Source organism: Amblyraja radiata, chromosome 14 (assembly GCF_010909765.2).
Source record: "Amblyraja radiata isolate CabotCenter1 chromosome 14, sAmbRad1.1.pri, whole genome shotgun sequence".
Lineage (NCBI taxonomy): Eukaryota > Metazoa > Chordata > Chondrichthyes > Rajiformes > Rajidae > Amblyraja > Amblyraja radiata.
In genome coordinates, this window is record NC_045969.1 from 7,915,527 (window position 1) to 7,931,880 (window position 16,354).

The 16,354-nt window shown below is 46.3% G+C and overlaps 1 protein-coding gene across 1 annotated transcript in view; it reads right to left on the reverse strand.

Annotated features, from left to right (window-relative positions):
- The window catches only part of setd4 (SET domain containing 4), a 34,712-nt gene that overhangs the window by 15,816 nt on the left and 2,542 nt on the right, over window positions 1-16,354 (reverse strand). The window contains exons 2-8 of the mRNA XM_033032428.1: window positions 15,803-15,898; window positions 12,006-12,043; window positions 10,672-10,760; window positions 9,893-10,322; window positions 6,855-7,029; window positions 5,023-5,104; window positions 811-891 (exon numbers count right to left, since the gene is read on the reverse strand). Of these exons, the coding sequence (XP_032888319.1) occupies window positions 811-891; window positions 5,023-5,104; window positions 6,855-7,029; window positions 9,893-10,322; window positions 10,672-10,760; window positions 12,006-12,043; window positions 15,803-15,898 (991 nt within the window). The remainder of the gene's footprint in view (window positions 1-810; window positions 892-5,022; window positions 5,105-6,854; window positions 7,030-9,892; window positions 10,323-10,671; window positions 10,761-12,005; window positions 12,044-15,802; window positions 15,899-16,354) is intronic.

Genomic DNA, 16,354 nt, shown 5'->3' on the forward strand with positions numbered 1-16,354 from the left:
ATGGTCGGTGCCGATCCTGACTACAGGTGAGGTCTGTATGGAGTTCATACGTTCTCCCTGTGACCGTGTGGATTTTCTCCGGATGCTCCAGTTTTCTCCCAATTCCAAAGACCTACAGGTTTGTAGATTAATTGGCTTTTGTAAATCGCAAATTGTCCCTAGTATGTAGGATAGTGCGAGCGTACATGGTGATCGCTGGTCGGGACGGACTCGATGGACTGAAGGGACTGTTTCCACGCTGTATCTCTAAAGTCCAAAATCTAACGATGCCTTAGCCCCCAGCAATTGGAAGCCAGCTGGCACTTTGCTCTCTGACATGTGTTGCCAGAATAGTCTTTCTAATCCTCTGACCAAGACACTGACTGAGTGAGTTTTCACTCATGGTTCAAGAGTTCACACAAGTGGGAGTGGATTCCTAAAGATATCACAAAGTTTCTTGCATTGGGGCGGCAAATGGCACAGCAGTTGCTGCCTTACTGCACCAGAGACCCGGGTTCGATTCTGACTATGGGTGCCATCTGTACGGAGTTTGTATGTTCTCTCTGTAGTGGTTTTTTTTCATGGTTTCCTCCCACATCTCAAAGATGTACAGCTATGCAGGTTAATTCGTTTTGTAAAATTGTCCCTCGTGTGTAGGATAGAACTAGTGTACGGGGATCGCTGGTCGGTGCGGACTCGGTGGGCCGAAGGGCCTGTTTTCCCCCTGTGTCCCTAAAGTCTCACACGCCCCCCAATACACTCTACATATCAGCGCAAAAGCTGAACTGCAAAATTGTTGGGATTTTTTTTAGTCAAAACATTTTCACTTACTATTCCTCTGGTCTGAGACAAAGCACTTTAAGAGCAGTCAGAAGCCTCCACGAAGGTCCATCATGTCCAAACGTCAAGTTTCTGAAAACAAACAAATTCTTTAGTACCAGCGTCCACAACATATGAATGAATAACAAAAAATTGTAAATGGGAATCAAAAAAAAATAGCCGACACTGCAAATTAAAAAAAACAGGAAACTCTGGAAATACTCAGCGAAAACAGTCAGAAAAAGGAATGATGAAAGTTATTGGACATGAAACCTAAGTTTGGTTTCTATTTCTACAAAGCATGACTTTCGGCATATTGGTGGACTGCTATGCGTCAGAAATGAAACTAAGTACAGCCCAGCACAGCTGTGTCAAGTCAGCAGAGGCTCAGCTGGTAGAGTTGCTGCCTCACAGCGCCAGAGACCCGGCTATGACCTGCGGCCATTGAGGGGGCCGACGGTCGAGGACGGACCACGTGGGGGTCGGAGGACGCGTCGCCGGCAACAATGGAGGACGCAGTGCAGTGGGGTCTACAGTGAGGGTGGGGTAGAACAAGGAGGACCTGATGTGGGGGGACCGCTGTGAGTGGGGGGGGGGGGAGAACAAAGGAGGACCAGGCATGGGGGAACCAAAGTGAGGGGGGGAGAACAAAGGAGGACCCGGCCTGGGAAACTTGTACCTTTGTTGTCGCCCTTTACGTGGCAACTCTTTGGTATACAAAACAAAGAACTTCACTGTGACCGAATAATAAAGTATTCATTCATTCACTCATTCATTCATAATCTCGGGTGCTGTCTATGTGGAGTTTGCACGTTCTCCCTGTGACTGCAGAGGTTTACTCCGAGTACCCCGTTTCCTTCCACATCCCAAACATGTGCAAGTCTGTTTACTTTAGTTCACTATTGTCACGTGTACTGCGGTACAGTGAAAAGATTTGTGTTGCTTGCTCTCCAGTCAGCGAACAGACTATACACCATTACAATCAAGCTGTCCACAGCGTACAAATACGGGGCAAACTAATAACGTTTAGTGCAAGGTCACGCCGGGTAAAGTCCGTTAAAAGATGGTCCGAGGGTCTCCAACGAGGTCGATGGTAGGTCAGTGCCACTCTCTAGTTGGTGATAGGGTAGTTCGGTTGCCTGATGAATGGCCTCTGTAAAATCCCACATCCTGAACCATATCATGTGACAAGAGCAGAATTCGGCCATTCGGCCCATCAAGTCTACTCCGCCATTCAATCATGTCTGATCTATCTCTCCCTCCTAACCCCATTCTCTCGCCTTCTTCCCATAACCTCTGACACGTATGACTCATTATCATGCCAGGTGGTGCATCTGCCTTCTGAAGTGCTGGGGGAGAACCCCGATCATCATATGACTCATTCCTTTACACTTTCTAAGCAGCAAATATGTGTGAACGGGTTCTTTTCCACATGAGGTCCTCCAATGCTCATACGAGCAGATTTAGGCCATTCGGCCCATCGAGTCTGCTCCGCCATTCAATCAGGGCATATCTATCTTTTCCTCTTTTTCAGGGGAGGCGCGGTGGCGCAGCGGTAGAGTTGCTGCCTTACAGCGCCAGGGACCCAGGTTCGATCCTGACTGCAGGTGCTATCAGTGCAGAGTTTGTACATCCTCCCCGTGACCTGTGTGGGTTTTCTCCGGGTGCTCCAGTCTCTTCCCACATTCCAAAGATGCTCAGGTGTGCAGGTTAATTAGCTTCGGTAAGTTGTAAAATTGTCCCTAGTGTGTGTAGGATAGTGTTAGTGTGCGGGGATCACTGGTCAACATGGACTCGTTGGGCCGATTGGCCTGTTTTTCTAAACTAAACTCTCCACCCCATTCTCCTGCTTCTCACCATGACCTTGAAAGGCAAGGGGCACTAATACCTCAGGACACACTGACAATAGGTTCTGGATTCAACCCATCACCATAAACCCAACATTGAAGTTCTGCCTTCAACAGCGCACAGAATAGAAACATAGAAAATAGGTACAGGAATAGGCCATTCGGCCCTTTGAGCCAGCAACGCCATTCAATACGATCATGGCTGATCATCCAAAATCAGTAATCCGTTCCAGCTTTTTCCCCATGTCCCTTGATTCCCTTAGCCTAAAGAGCTACATCGAAAACTCTCTCTTGAAAACTGAATGCAGGGCAAGCAGTCTGAAACTGTGCTTCAAGCCATCTAGAGGCACTCCATTGGTACTGCCACAAATGCTTCATATTCCGATGACTACGAGAACAAATTCTGGCACCAAAACACAGAGAGATAATAGCAAAACCAATAGCAAAAGCACCATTCTCAGTGATTGCAAGCACAATGCACTCAAAAACACACCCTGACCTTGCCAAACAGCAATGCATTAAAAAACACATCCAGTCTTTGCCAATCACCAATGCATTAATAAACTCACCATATCCTTGCCAATCAGCAATGCATTAGAAAATGCCACCAGCCCTTACCAACCAGCGATGCATTAAAAAAACACACCCAATCCTTGCCAACCAGCAACGCATTAAAAAAACCCAACCTGACCTTGCCAATCAATGCATTAAAAAACACATCCAGCCCTTGCCAATCAGCAATGCATTAAAAAAAACGCATCCAGTCCTTGCCAACCAACAATGCATTAAAAAACACACCATTCTTATCAACCAACAATGCATCAAAAAACACACGATGGCCTTGCAAATCAAAGTCATGATTTAAATTAAAGCAGGATGTGCTAAAACATTTCAGATATCTGGAATCCAATGCAGACAGGTCCGCACCCAGTAAATGACGCTGCACACTTTGGGAACATTCAGATCAGTGTGCAAGCTGCAACAGAGATTGTTCTGAGCTGCTTTTTACAGGTGTCAGCAAGTTCAATGCTAAAAGTCCCCAGCACCCACCAGGTAGAATTCCTATGTATTTATTTATTTATTGTTATTTATATATATATATATATAGTATATCTATATATTTATATATTGATTGATTATAATTTTTTTATATTAATAATTTCTCCAATTTCAAGTAACACTTGCGTTCCCTCTCTCTCCGTCACACCCATCCTAATTCTGACTTGTTCCACCGTCCTCCTGATTAAATATTACTGATTGTGTGCCTCGTTGTCACCTTTCCCTCAGCTAACAATGCACCATTCTACATTTCCTTGATCATCGTCCCCTTTGATCTGTATTCACACCTTATCCTTCCATATCTCTATGTCTCCCTCCCCCCCCGACTCTCAGTCTGAAGAAGGGTCTTGACTCAAAATGTCGCCCATTCCTTTTCTCCAGAGATGCGGCCCATCTCACTGAGTTATTCCAGCATTTTACATCTATCTTTAGTCTTTCAGCTGTCTGGATAGTACACAACAAAAAAGCTTTTCACTATACCTCGGTACACGTGATAATGAACTAAGCTCAACTAAACTAAAATGTCATCGTGCAGATAAAATGTGGCAATTTTAGGCCATTCGGCCCATCACTCCACCATTCAATCATGGCTGACCTAGCTTTCCCTCTGAATCCCATTCTCCTGCCTTCTCTCCATAACCCCTGACACTCTTACTAATTAAGAATCTATCAATCTCCACCTTAAAAATATCCATCAACTTGACCTCCACAGCCTTCTGTGGCAATGCATCCCACAGATTCAGCACCCTTTGACTAAATAAATTCTTCCTCATCTTCTTCCTAAAGGAAAGTCCTTTAATTCTGAGGCTATGACCTCTGGTCCTAAACTCTCCCACTACTGGAAGCATCCTCTCCACATCCAGTCTATCCAAGCCACTCACTATTCGGCAAGTTTCAAAGAGGTCCCCTCTCGTCCTTCTGAACTCCAGCGAGTAGAGGCCCAGTGCCATCAAACGCTCATCACATGTTAACTCACTCAATGGGTCTCGATGGGCCGAATGGTCTAATTCTTCCCCTTTCTCTATTCAAGTTATTTAAGTTATTTTTTACACAGAGAGTGGTGAATCTGTGGAATTCTCTGCCACAGAAGGTAGTTGAGGCCAGTTCGTTGGCTATATTTAAGAGGGAGTTAGATGTGGCCCTTGTGGCTAAAGGGGTCAGGGGGTATGGAGAGAAGGCAGGGATGGGATACCGAGTTGGATGATCAGCCATGATCATATCGAATGGCGGTGCAGGCTCGAAGGGCCGAATGGCCTACTCCTGCACCTATTTTCTATGTTTCTAAGTAAGTTGCCGACATAGCCCCAGCGATACTTACTCCAGGAGACCGTTGTCTTGCAGGAATGCAAGCTTCCCATTCAGTAGCTTGTCCGTTGGAGGAAGGCGATTGCAAAGAATATCTGCAATCCAACAACAAAAATATGACATTAATGTTTACTGCGTTTTAAATTATCTTTTCATATCTGTAACGTTGGCATACGTGATGAAAAACTAAAGTTCAACTACAATGAAGTTCAATCACAAACCCTCACATGTTTAATTACTAATCACAGGAGAACCCAGTGAAGGGACAAGGAGGGAATCACGACACTTAATGAAAAGAGACGGAGAGGCAGGGGGGTAATTTCAACCGAACTGGCTAAAAGGAAACACATGCCTTTAGAAGTGCCACTGGTACCACACAATGCAGGACTTTATTCTGCTATAAAGACCATTGAAAGTTCACATCTGGTGGGCGAACCGTCCACCCAGTGACGTGAGTTGGGTTAAAATAACCATCAAGCATCTGTGCTCTGATAGCTTACAAGAAATAGGCACGGTGGCACAGCAGTAGAGTTGCTGCCTTACAGCGCCAGGGTCCCGGGTTCGATCCTGACCACGGGTGCTTGTCTGTACGGAGTTTGTACGTTCTCCCCGTGGGTTTTCTCCGAGATCTTCAGTTTCCTCCCACACTCCAAAGACGTACAGGTTTGTCGGCTAATTGGCTCGGTATAAATGTAAAAATTGTCCCTGGTGCGTGGAGGATGATGCTAGTGTGTGAGGATCACTGGTTGGTGTGGGCTCGGTGGGCCGAATGGTCTGTTTCCGCGCAGTATCGCTAAACTAAACTAAAGTCAAAACTAGGTCCATCACGGGTACTGACCTCCCCACTAACAAAAGGATGTACAGGAAGTGCTGAACTACAGTATGGACTGTCTTCGATTACAGGAAGGATTTCGGCCTTTTTGCACTAGGGTTAGGGTTATTAATTTATTGAATTTTTTTTTTGTTATTATATGTTTTCCATGAATATTATGTTTACAGGCCTGTTATGCTGCTGCAAGTAAGAATTGCATTGTTCCATTATTGGTATAAATCTTCTACTTCATGCGTATGGCGTGCACAGCCTAAAGTTGTAGGTCAACTTGTTCTATTTGTTTGTGCACGTCGGGTTAATTGCATTAGTCGAAACAGGGTGGACCACGTGAAGGTTGCAATCTCCCACCCCGCTGGTATCAATGACAATTAAACAATCAGAAGTTCATAAGTTATAAGAGCAGAATTAGGCTATTCGGCCCATCAAGTCTACTCCACCATTCAATCATGGCTGATCTATCTCTCCCTATCAACCTCATTCTCCTGCCTTCTCCCCATAACCCTTGACACCCGTACTAATCAAGAATCTATCCATCTCTGCCTTAAATATATCCAGACTTTTGACTCTTGAGCTCAATGTTTATACATGGAGCAGTTTTCCAAACCTCTCGGCTTTAGTTATTTGATGGGAGTCTGAATAAAGGGGAGGATCTCTGGAAAAGGGGGGGACGTGTTTAGTTTAGTTTAGAGATACAGCAAGGAAACAGGCCCTTTGGCCCACCGAGTCCGCACTGACCAGCGATCCCTGCACATTAACACAATCCTACACACATTAGCGACAATGTTTACATTTATACCCAGCCAATTAACCTACAAACGCGTACATCTTTGGAGTGCAGGAGGAAACCGAAGTCCTCGGAGAAAACCCGCGCAGGTCGTGGGGGGAACGTACGAACTCCGTACAGACAAGCACCCGTAGTCAGGGTCAAACCCGGGTCTCTGGCGCTGTAAGCTCTGTGAGGCTGCAGCTCCCTCACTCCGCCCCTTGCCCCTACTCAGGTGAAAGAGCCTCACCTTTGTCAACATACACCGCACTGTGGAGGTTAGTGGTCGCCACAAACCCGTACTCCAAGAGGAGCCGCTGGTTATCGTGAGCACCATAGCAGATAAAAACCTGCTCGTGTCTCCTGCACCTTGTGGACGTTCTGATCTCATAACATCTACTTTGCTGGTTGAAGGCAGCGGACACCTTAAAGCATTAAAAATAAAGACACAAGTTTGTTAAACCTGATCTGTAAACAGTTTGGGGAGCAGAGAAATGTAAAATATCACAGACATTGGATGGCAATCCAATCCGCCTGGGGAAGAGAGGAAAGCGTGAACAATGTACAGGAAACAGAGTCGACAGCACTGACAACCAGTGGGAAGGGTAGCCATGATTAATTAAGGTCATAAGTGATAGTAGAATTAGGCCATTCTGCCCATCAAGTCTACTCTGCCATTCAATCATGGCTGATCTATCTCTCCCTCCTGACCCCATTCTCCTGCCTTCTCCCCATAACCCCTGACACCCGTACTAATCAAGAATCTATCTTTCTCTGCCTTAAAAAATATCCGCTGACTTGGCCTCCACAGCCTGTTCTGAGGCAAGGAAATCCACAGATTCACCACCCTCTGACTAAAGATAAATTAAAAATTCAAGCACAATAAAGCGAGTCTCACATTGTGAACTCAAGGACGAGCGTTATTAAACAAAAAGAATTCCAAAACAATAGCAGTGTTGCTGAGCCCAGAATCACTGCATGTCGCTGCAGCAGGACACACCCTCGACTTCCTATCTAACCCCCAGCCCTCAGTCACGTGTCTCTTACCACATGATGAACGAGGGTTCGATTAACCAGTGGCCCGACCACCAGATGGCGCCACAGCATCTTAAAAGGCACTGGGGTGGAAGCCCCATCATCAGGACAGATGTGAGAAAGGGACAATTTTATACACCACTGCCAAATCCCCTCTCAAAGAACTTCGCTCCAAGACACCACTCGGGGAAGCCGCACACAACAGTGAATATAAGTTTAGTTTAAGAAGGAACTGCAGTTGCTGGAAAATCGAAGGCACACAAAAATGCTGGAGAAACTCAGCCAGTGAGGCAGCATCTATGGAGCGAAGGAAATAGGCGACGTTTCGAGTCGAGAACCTTCTTCAGACCGAAGAAGGGTCTCGACCCAAAACGTTGCCTTTTCCCATAAGTTTAATTTAGTTTACTTTGAATCTGTTGAACTCTCTGCCACAGAAGGTAGTTGAGGCCAGTTCATTGGCTATATTTAAGAGGGAGTTAGATGTGGCCCTTGTGGCTAAAGGGATCAGGGGGTATGGAGAGAAGGCAGGTACAGGATACTGAGTTGGATGATCAGCCATGATATTGAATGGCGGTGCAGGCTCGAAGGGCCGAATGGCTTACTCCTACACCCATTTTCTAAGTTTCTATGTTTATTGTTACGTGTACCAAAGTATAGTGAAAAGCTTTTGTTGCATGCTAACCAGTCAGTGGAAAGACAATGTGTCGGAAGGAACTGCAGATTTTGAGGTGAGCTGGTGTTCACCGAAGATATACACAAAAGGCCCTCATTTCTTTGCTCTATATTTCTCTCTATATATCGCCATCTTTATCTCTGTTTTCCCTTTCCCCTGACCCGACAAGTTTGTAGGTTAAGTGGCTTGGTATAATTGTAAAAGCTTTTCACAGTCTGATGAAGGCTCTCGACCCAAAAGGTCACCCTTTCCTTCGCTCCAGAAATGCTGCCTATCCCGCCGAGTTACTCCAGCACTTTGCGTCTATCTTCAGTGGAAAGACAATACATGATTACAATCGAGCCATCCACCGTGTACAGATACACTAGAGAGGGATTAACATGGTATCAAGCGCAGAAAATATAAACCACAAATCTGGAACAGAATAATAAAAGGGGCATAGGTTAGGGAGACAGATCAATTTTAAAGTGTTTTTCATTGATCTTAATTCGAAAGCTATCAATAGCGGTCATCAATATTTAATACACCAGGGACCTTTGCTCAGCCCCATGTGTGGCGATCTATTTTAAGCACAGCACCAAGTGCTGGGATAATGCAACGGAACAGGCAGCATCTGTGGAGGGAATGGATAGGCGACGTTTTGAATCGGGACCCTTCTTCAGAACGTTTTAAGCGTGCGGCAAGACACGGTGGCGCAGCGGTAAAGTTGCTGCCTTACGGTGCCAATGACTGGTGTTCGATCCTGACTACAGGTGCCTGCCTGTGCCTCATAGCCTCAGAATTAAAGGACATTCCTTTAGGAAGGAGATAAGGAGGAATTTCTTTCATCAGAGGGTGGTGAATTTGTGGAATTCTTTGCCACAGAAGGCTGTGGAGGCCCAGTCAATGGATATTTTTAAGGCAGAGATAGGTAGATTCTTGATTACTACGTGTGTCAGGGGTTATGGGGAGAAGACAGGAGAATGGCTGTCGGAAGGGAGAGTGGACGCTGGCACGGTTTAGCTTCCGCTGCTCTCTCTTCACATTGTGTTTTTGATTTTTTGTCTTTGGATCGAATTCTGTCTTTAATTTGTGTATTGGCGATGTCTTTATTATTTATTTTACTCCGATTATATGTTTTTTTACTCTTGTTAATTTCTGTAAGGTGTCCTTGAGACTTTGAAAGGCGCCTTTTAATAACAAATAAAATTTATAAAATTTATTATTATTATTATTAATTGGGTTAGGAGGGAGAGATAGATCAACCATGAATCAATGGCAGAGTAGCCATGATGGGCTGACTGGCCTAATTCTGCTCCTATCACTTATGACATCTTTCCTTATGACCTGTACAGAGTTCATACGTTCTCCCCATGACCTGCGTGGGTTTTCTACGAGATCTTCGGTTTCCAAAGACGCACCAGTTTGTAGGCTAATTGGCTCGGTGCAATTGTAAATTGGCCCTGGTGTGTGTGCGTGTGTTGGGTAGTGTTAATGTGTGGGGATCGCTGGGTCGGTGCGGACTCGGTGGGCCGAAGGGCCTGTTTCCGCGCTGTATCACGAAACTAAACAACTAAACAAGCACTGGATTGCCTTCTCACCTGGGCAGCAGGCGAGTGGTTCAGCAGGTCTAAATATGGTGCTAAAGCGTAGACATCAGGATCTCTAGATAAGAACTCGCTCTTCTTGTGCTCCATGTAAACAGTCCTGGTGTTGACACTGCACCAAGCCCAACGCAAGGCATCGTATGTAAAAATATTCTCAACGCTTTCAGAAAACAACGGCTGCAAAGATTTGAAGAAGCGCTCGGAGTCCAGGTGAAGCCCTTGTACTGTGTTCCTTTGCTCCCGAAACTTCTTCATCAAAGGGCTGGGAAGCAGTCTTATTAATTCCTCTGCAAAATAAGCCGGGCAGGTGTACGAATTTGGCAAGACGTCGATGTAAGGTTTCCACGGAGACCGGCGCCCAAAATGTCTCTCGGCGATGAGGAATGCACACAAGGCCTGGAGTGGAGACAAACGGGGCTTCCACCTGGAAAAGATCAAATCAAAGATAGACACAAAAAGCTGGAGTGACTCAGCGGGACAGGCAGCATCATGGAGAGAAGGAATGGGGGACCTTTCGGGTCGAGACCTGGTGTACACTCCTCCTGACGGAGAGGCATTTTGGCAGCCGGTCTCCATCGAAACCTTACATCAGCGGAGAGAAGGAGTGGGTGACGTTTCGGGTCTCGAAACGTCACCCGTCCCGCTGAGTTACTCCAGCTTTTTTGTGTCTATCTTTGTGTTTAAACCAGCATCTGCAGTTCCATCTGAAAATTTCCAAAGTTGGTTCCAATGGATGATGAGGACAAGTTCTGCCTCGTCCAGGGTCAACGTACCTCTCGATGTATTCACCCAAATAACTCCCGAGGACTGTCGTGGTGGTGAGCAGACATTGCTCCGGTAGAGCAATAATATGTTCTCCAGGCTGAACGGAAACAGAAAAAAAAGTAGGTTGGAGCATTAAAATAAACGGCAGATGCCGAAAGTCCGAAACAAAAACAGAGGATGTTGGAAACATTCTGGAGGTGATGCGGAGTCCATGTGCGGGGAAAGAAGCAATGTTTCTACTCAAGGACCATGTACCAAAACTAAAAACTAGGTTGAGTTACTCACACTTGATATTTCTTCAAGCCATTGGATTAAATCCGAGGCAGAAAAAAGCAAACAGCTAAGTGTTCAACCTGTACATTTATTTTCCCCATATCATCTGGCAAATACAGCACGGTGGCGCAGCGGTAGAGTTACTGCCAGACAGAGCCAAAGACCCCGGTTCGATCCTGACTACGGGTGCATGTCTGTACGGAGTTTGCACTTTCTCCCTGTGACCACGTGGGTTTTCTCCGGGTACTCCGGTTTCCTCCCACATTTAAAAAAACCACTCCAGACAGTCACTCTGGACATCGATCAACCAATCTTTGAATGCGGGACGAAACCAGAGTATCTAGGGGTAACTCGGGGCATTACAGGCAGAACGTGCAAACTCCACAATGACAGCATCAGTGGTGGGGATTAGACCTTGTGCTGCGAGGCAGTGGCGCCACTGGCTGCACTACTGCGCCATCCACGTACACTCGGGACAAGCACTGAGCCAAATGTGTTGGAAAGAACTGCAGATGCTGGTTTACACCGAAGATGGACACAAAATGCTGGAGTAACTCAGCGGGACAGGCAGCATCTCTGGAGGGATGGAATGGGTCAAGACCCTTCTTCAAACTGAGAGTCAGGGGAGAGTGAGTCTAGAGATATGGAAGGGTAAGGTGTGAAAAGTCAGATCAAGGCAGACAATGATAAGGAAATGTAGAATGGTTCATTGTTTGCTGAAGAGAAAGTGACAAGGTCGCATACACTCAGCAAAATGAATCAATCGGAGAATTAGGATGGGGGAGGGACGGAGAGAGAGGGAAAGCAAGGGTTACTTGGAAGTCAGAGAAATCAAGTCATATCGCTAGGTTGTAAGCTGCCCAAGCGAAATATGAATTGCTGTTCCTCCAAGTTGTGTTGGGCCTCACTCTGACAGTGGAGGAGGACCAGAACAGAAAGGTCCATGAGGGAATGGGAGGACACTTCAAACCATTAGGACAATCAAACTGAGCAGCCGATCATCACAGTAACCGGCCAGGGCATTCAAAGAATAAAGGTGAGGGAAGGAGGAGAAGAAATAATGACTAACCTGGAGAGCTTTGGTGGTCAGTAGTCCTCTGCCAATACCTGAACAAGAAGTTCACAAGTTGATAAGTGACAGTAACAGAATTAGGCCATTCGACCCATCAAGTCTACTCCGCCATTCAATCATGGCTGGTCTATCTTTCCCTCTCAACCCCATTCTCCAGCCTTCTCCCCATCACCCCCGACAACCGTACTAATCAAGAATCTGTCAATCTGCGCCTGAAAAATACCTATTGGAAAAAAATTGTAAATTGTCCCTTGTGTGTTGGATATTGTTAGTGTATGGGTGATCGCTGGTTGGTGCGGGCTACTGTGGGCCGAAGAGCCTGTTCCCGGGCTGTATCTGTATAGCTCTAAAGATAAAGTTCTAGAGTCATGATCAAACTCAGGTCTTTGGCGTTGTACATGGTGGCACAGTGGGAGAGTTGCTGCCTTACAGCGCCAGAGACCCAGGTTCGATCCTGACTACGGGTGCTGTCTGTCTGGAGTTTATACGTTCTCCCTTGACCAGCGTGGGTTTTCTCCAGGGATCTCTGGTTTCCTCCCACATTACAAAGACGCACAGGTTAATTGGCTTGGATTCATTGTACATTATCCCGAGTGTGTGTCGTGTTAGTGTGCAGGGATCGCTGGTTGGTGCGGACTTGGTGGGACAAAAGGCTTGTTTCCACACCATATCTCTAGACTAGACTGGACTAGACTAAACTAGACTACAAACTGTGCCACTGTGGGGCCTTGTAGGATTTTGGAGATGGATCCATAATTAATCAGCCCATTTGGATAATGGTACAAGAGACAGCTTGCAACAATTGCTTCGAGAGTCTCAGAACTGTTCGTCAAGTTTAAAGTCAGATGCACAAGTGTGGTAAGTTGCAGGTACAAGGGAAAATCCTGCTTGTGGCAGCATTACAAGCAGAGCTGGGTACAAAACACAACGGCCTGACAGACAGAGGGATGAACATTTAATTATAAAATCCATTTCACCCAGTGACAAGCTGACGTCTCAAGGCATTGTGTGGAAAGCACTCGATTAACCTCTCTTATCTCTCCACAGCCAGGCTGAGTGCCAACGAAGAATGGATTGAAACCAAATCCCAACACACAAATCCAATCTTTCGGTTAGATAACATTAATTTATTTTGCACCCAACCCTGTCTGTGATGCTGCTACAAGCAAGCATAACTGAGGAAGGACATGCTGGCTCTGGAGATGGTCCAGAGGAGGTTTACAAGAATGATCTCAGGAATGAGTGGGTTAGCATATAGAAACATAGAAACATAGAAATTAGGTGCAGGAGTAGGCCATTCGGCCCTTCGAGCCTGCACCGCCATTCAATATGATCATGGCTGATCATCCAACTCAGTATCCCGTACCTGCCTTCTCTCCATACCCTCTGATCCCCTTAGCCACAAGGGCCACATCTAACTCCCTCTTAAATATAGCCAATGAACTGGCCTCGACTACCCTCTGCGGCAGAGAGTTCCAGAGATTCACCACTCTCTGTGTGAAAAAAGTTCTTCTCATCTCGGTTTTAAAGGATTTCCCCCTTATCCTTAAGCTGTGACCCCTTGTCCTGGACTTCCCCAACATCGGGAGCAATCTTCCTGCATCTAGCCTGTCCAACCCCTTAAGAATTTTATAAGTTTCTATAAGATCCCCTCTCAATCTCCTAAATTCTAGAGAGTATAAACCAAGTCTATCCAGTCTTTCTTCATAAGACAGTCCTGACATCCCAGGAATCAGTCTGGTGAACTTTCTCTGCACTCCCTCTATGGCAATAATGTCCTTCCTCAGATTTGGAGACCAAAACTGTACGCAATACTCCAGGTGTGGTCTCACCAAGACCCTGTACAACTGCAGTAGAACCTCCCTGCTCCTATACTCAAATCCTTTTGCTATGAAAGCTAACATACCATTCGCTTTCTTCACTGCCTTGTCGAAAGCCTTCTGGAAGTCCAGATACACCACATCCACTGGTTCTCCCCTATCCACGCTACTAGTTACATCCTCGAAAAATTCTATAAGATTCGTCAGACTTGATTTACCTTTTGTAAATCCATGCTGACTTTGTCCAATGATTTCACCACTTTCCAAATGTGCTGCTATCCCATCTTTAATAACTGACTCTAGTAGTTTCCCCACTACCGATGTTAGACTAACTGGTCTGTAATTCCCCGTTTTCTCTCTCCCTCCCTTCTTAAAAAGTGGGGTTACGTTTGCTACCCGCCAATCCTCAGGAACTACTCCAGAATCTAAAGAGTTTTGAAAGATTATTACTAATGCATCCACTATTTCTGGAGCTACTTCCTTAAGTACTCTGGGATGCAGCCTATCTGGCCCTGGGGATTTATCGGCCTTTAATCCATTCAATTTACCCAACACCACTTCCCGGCTAACCTGGATTTCACTCAATTCCTCCAACTCCTCCTGTGAGGAGCGCTTGACATCACTGGTCCTCTGGAAGGTTGTGGGGGGGTGGGAACCTCATTGAAACTAACAGAATAATGAAAGGCATAGATAGAGTGGATGCGGAAAGGATGTTTCCACTGGTGGGAGAGTCTTGGATCAGAGGTCATAGCCTCAGAGGGCGCTCTTTTAGAAAGGAGGTACTTTATTTTGTCAGAGGGTAGTTAATCCGTGGAACTCATTGCCACAGAGGGCTGTGGAGGCCAAGTCAGTGAATGTTTTTAAGGCAGAGATGGACAAATTCTTGATTAAAACGGGTGTCAAGAGTTATGGGGTGAAGGCAGGGAAAATGGGATTAGGAGGCAGAGATCAGCCATGATTGAATGGTGAAGTAGACTTGATGGGTCGAATGGCCTAATTCTACTCCTATAACCTGTGAACTTGTAACAATTTTTCATTGTACCTGCTCCTCACCGCACTTGTGCATCTGACTGTAAACTTGACTTCACTTGAACAGCCGTGTAGTGGTAGGGTGAGCAAATCCACGTCCAAGACCAACATCCCCAATCGGAGACCCTAGTTCCACGCAGTCAGCAACACGATACGAGCCATGGCGATCCCATATCTGATACCAGATTCCCGTAACTGGCAGCCTACTCCTAGCTCAGTCTTCTTTTAGTTTAGAGAACAGCTTGGAAACAGACTCTTCGGCCCACCGAGTCTACGCCATTAACCACCCGCTCGCTCTCAAGCACGGAAATCGCTATCAAAACATGGAGGGAGACACGATTTCTTGGCGGTCGCACGCGCGCATACGCACACACGTGAGGCTTTGGCCGTGGGCCCTGTGGACAGTAACATCGGAAGCTGACCTGGTTGGTGACTGACTCCGAACTCCAGCAACAGCAGCTTCTTCCACCCCGAATCGTGGGACTTGAATCGGCCCGTTCGCGAGGGCTTTCATCGGCTTCAACATCGGGAGCCTCGACCGCTTCGACGCATCAGTTTGATTTTAAGCCGTGCCGGGGGCGCTGAAAGGCCCAGCGAACGGGCCGATTCAGCCCTTAGAAAGCGTCTGATAAAGTCCGGATTACAAAACATGGGGGGTTGTCCCTCCCCGTCCGCCCCAGGATTTCCGCCCCTGCTCACTCTAGCTGGACTGGGCGCCGCTCCAAGAGGCCAAGCGCGTGGACCGGACGAGACCCTTCTTCAGAATGACCCAAACGTCACCCACCCCTTCTCTCCAGAGATGCCGCTTGCCCTGCTGAGTTACTCCAGCTTTTAGTGTCCATCTATTGCTACACACGTGTACTGTATCTGAGATGCTTATCTAATATGTCTCCAAGTGCTTGTGCGCAGTGATGCTTGTACTCGGTACATGTGACAAATACCTACCTGGGAAGCTTGCTGGCACCAAGTGGAAGTCGGTGAAGTCTTTTCCTTTCAACCATTTTCTCAGTTGCACATACACAGACTCTTGACTGATGTTGACTGTAAAAAAGTTGACACATTTCATTACATTTGTTGTGAATTTATTAGTCTATAAATTTTATCTTCTGGCCCAGTTAAACAATCTAGTTGAGGTTAACATCAAAGACAAATGCACATTCCATGCCAAGCATTGAAGATTATCTCTTGTTGGCAGTAATTCACTCTGGGATTAGGCAGCACAGATCAGCTATTAGATTGCAATGTTCGGGCAGGCTGGAATGTGGCTGCTTTGAAAATGTCAAAGTCATGAACTAAAAAACAATGACATCATTTCAATTTCCCTCCTGAGTGAAAGGGATTTGAGCAAACTTTTTACAACTACTTTTGGGTAGGGACATGTGTAGGAAAGGATCAGAGGAATATTGGCCAAACTCGGACTAGTGGGACTATGAAAATGGGGCAAGAGGACACGCACAAAAAGCTGGAGCAGCTCAGCAGGGTCAGGCAGCGTCTCTG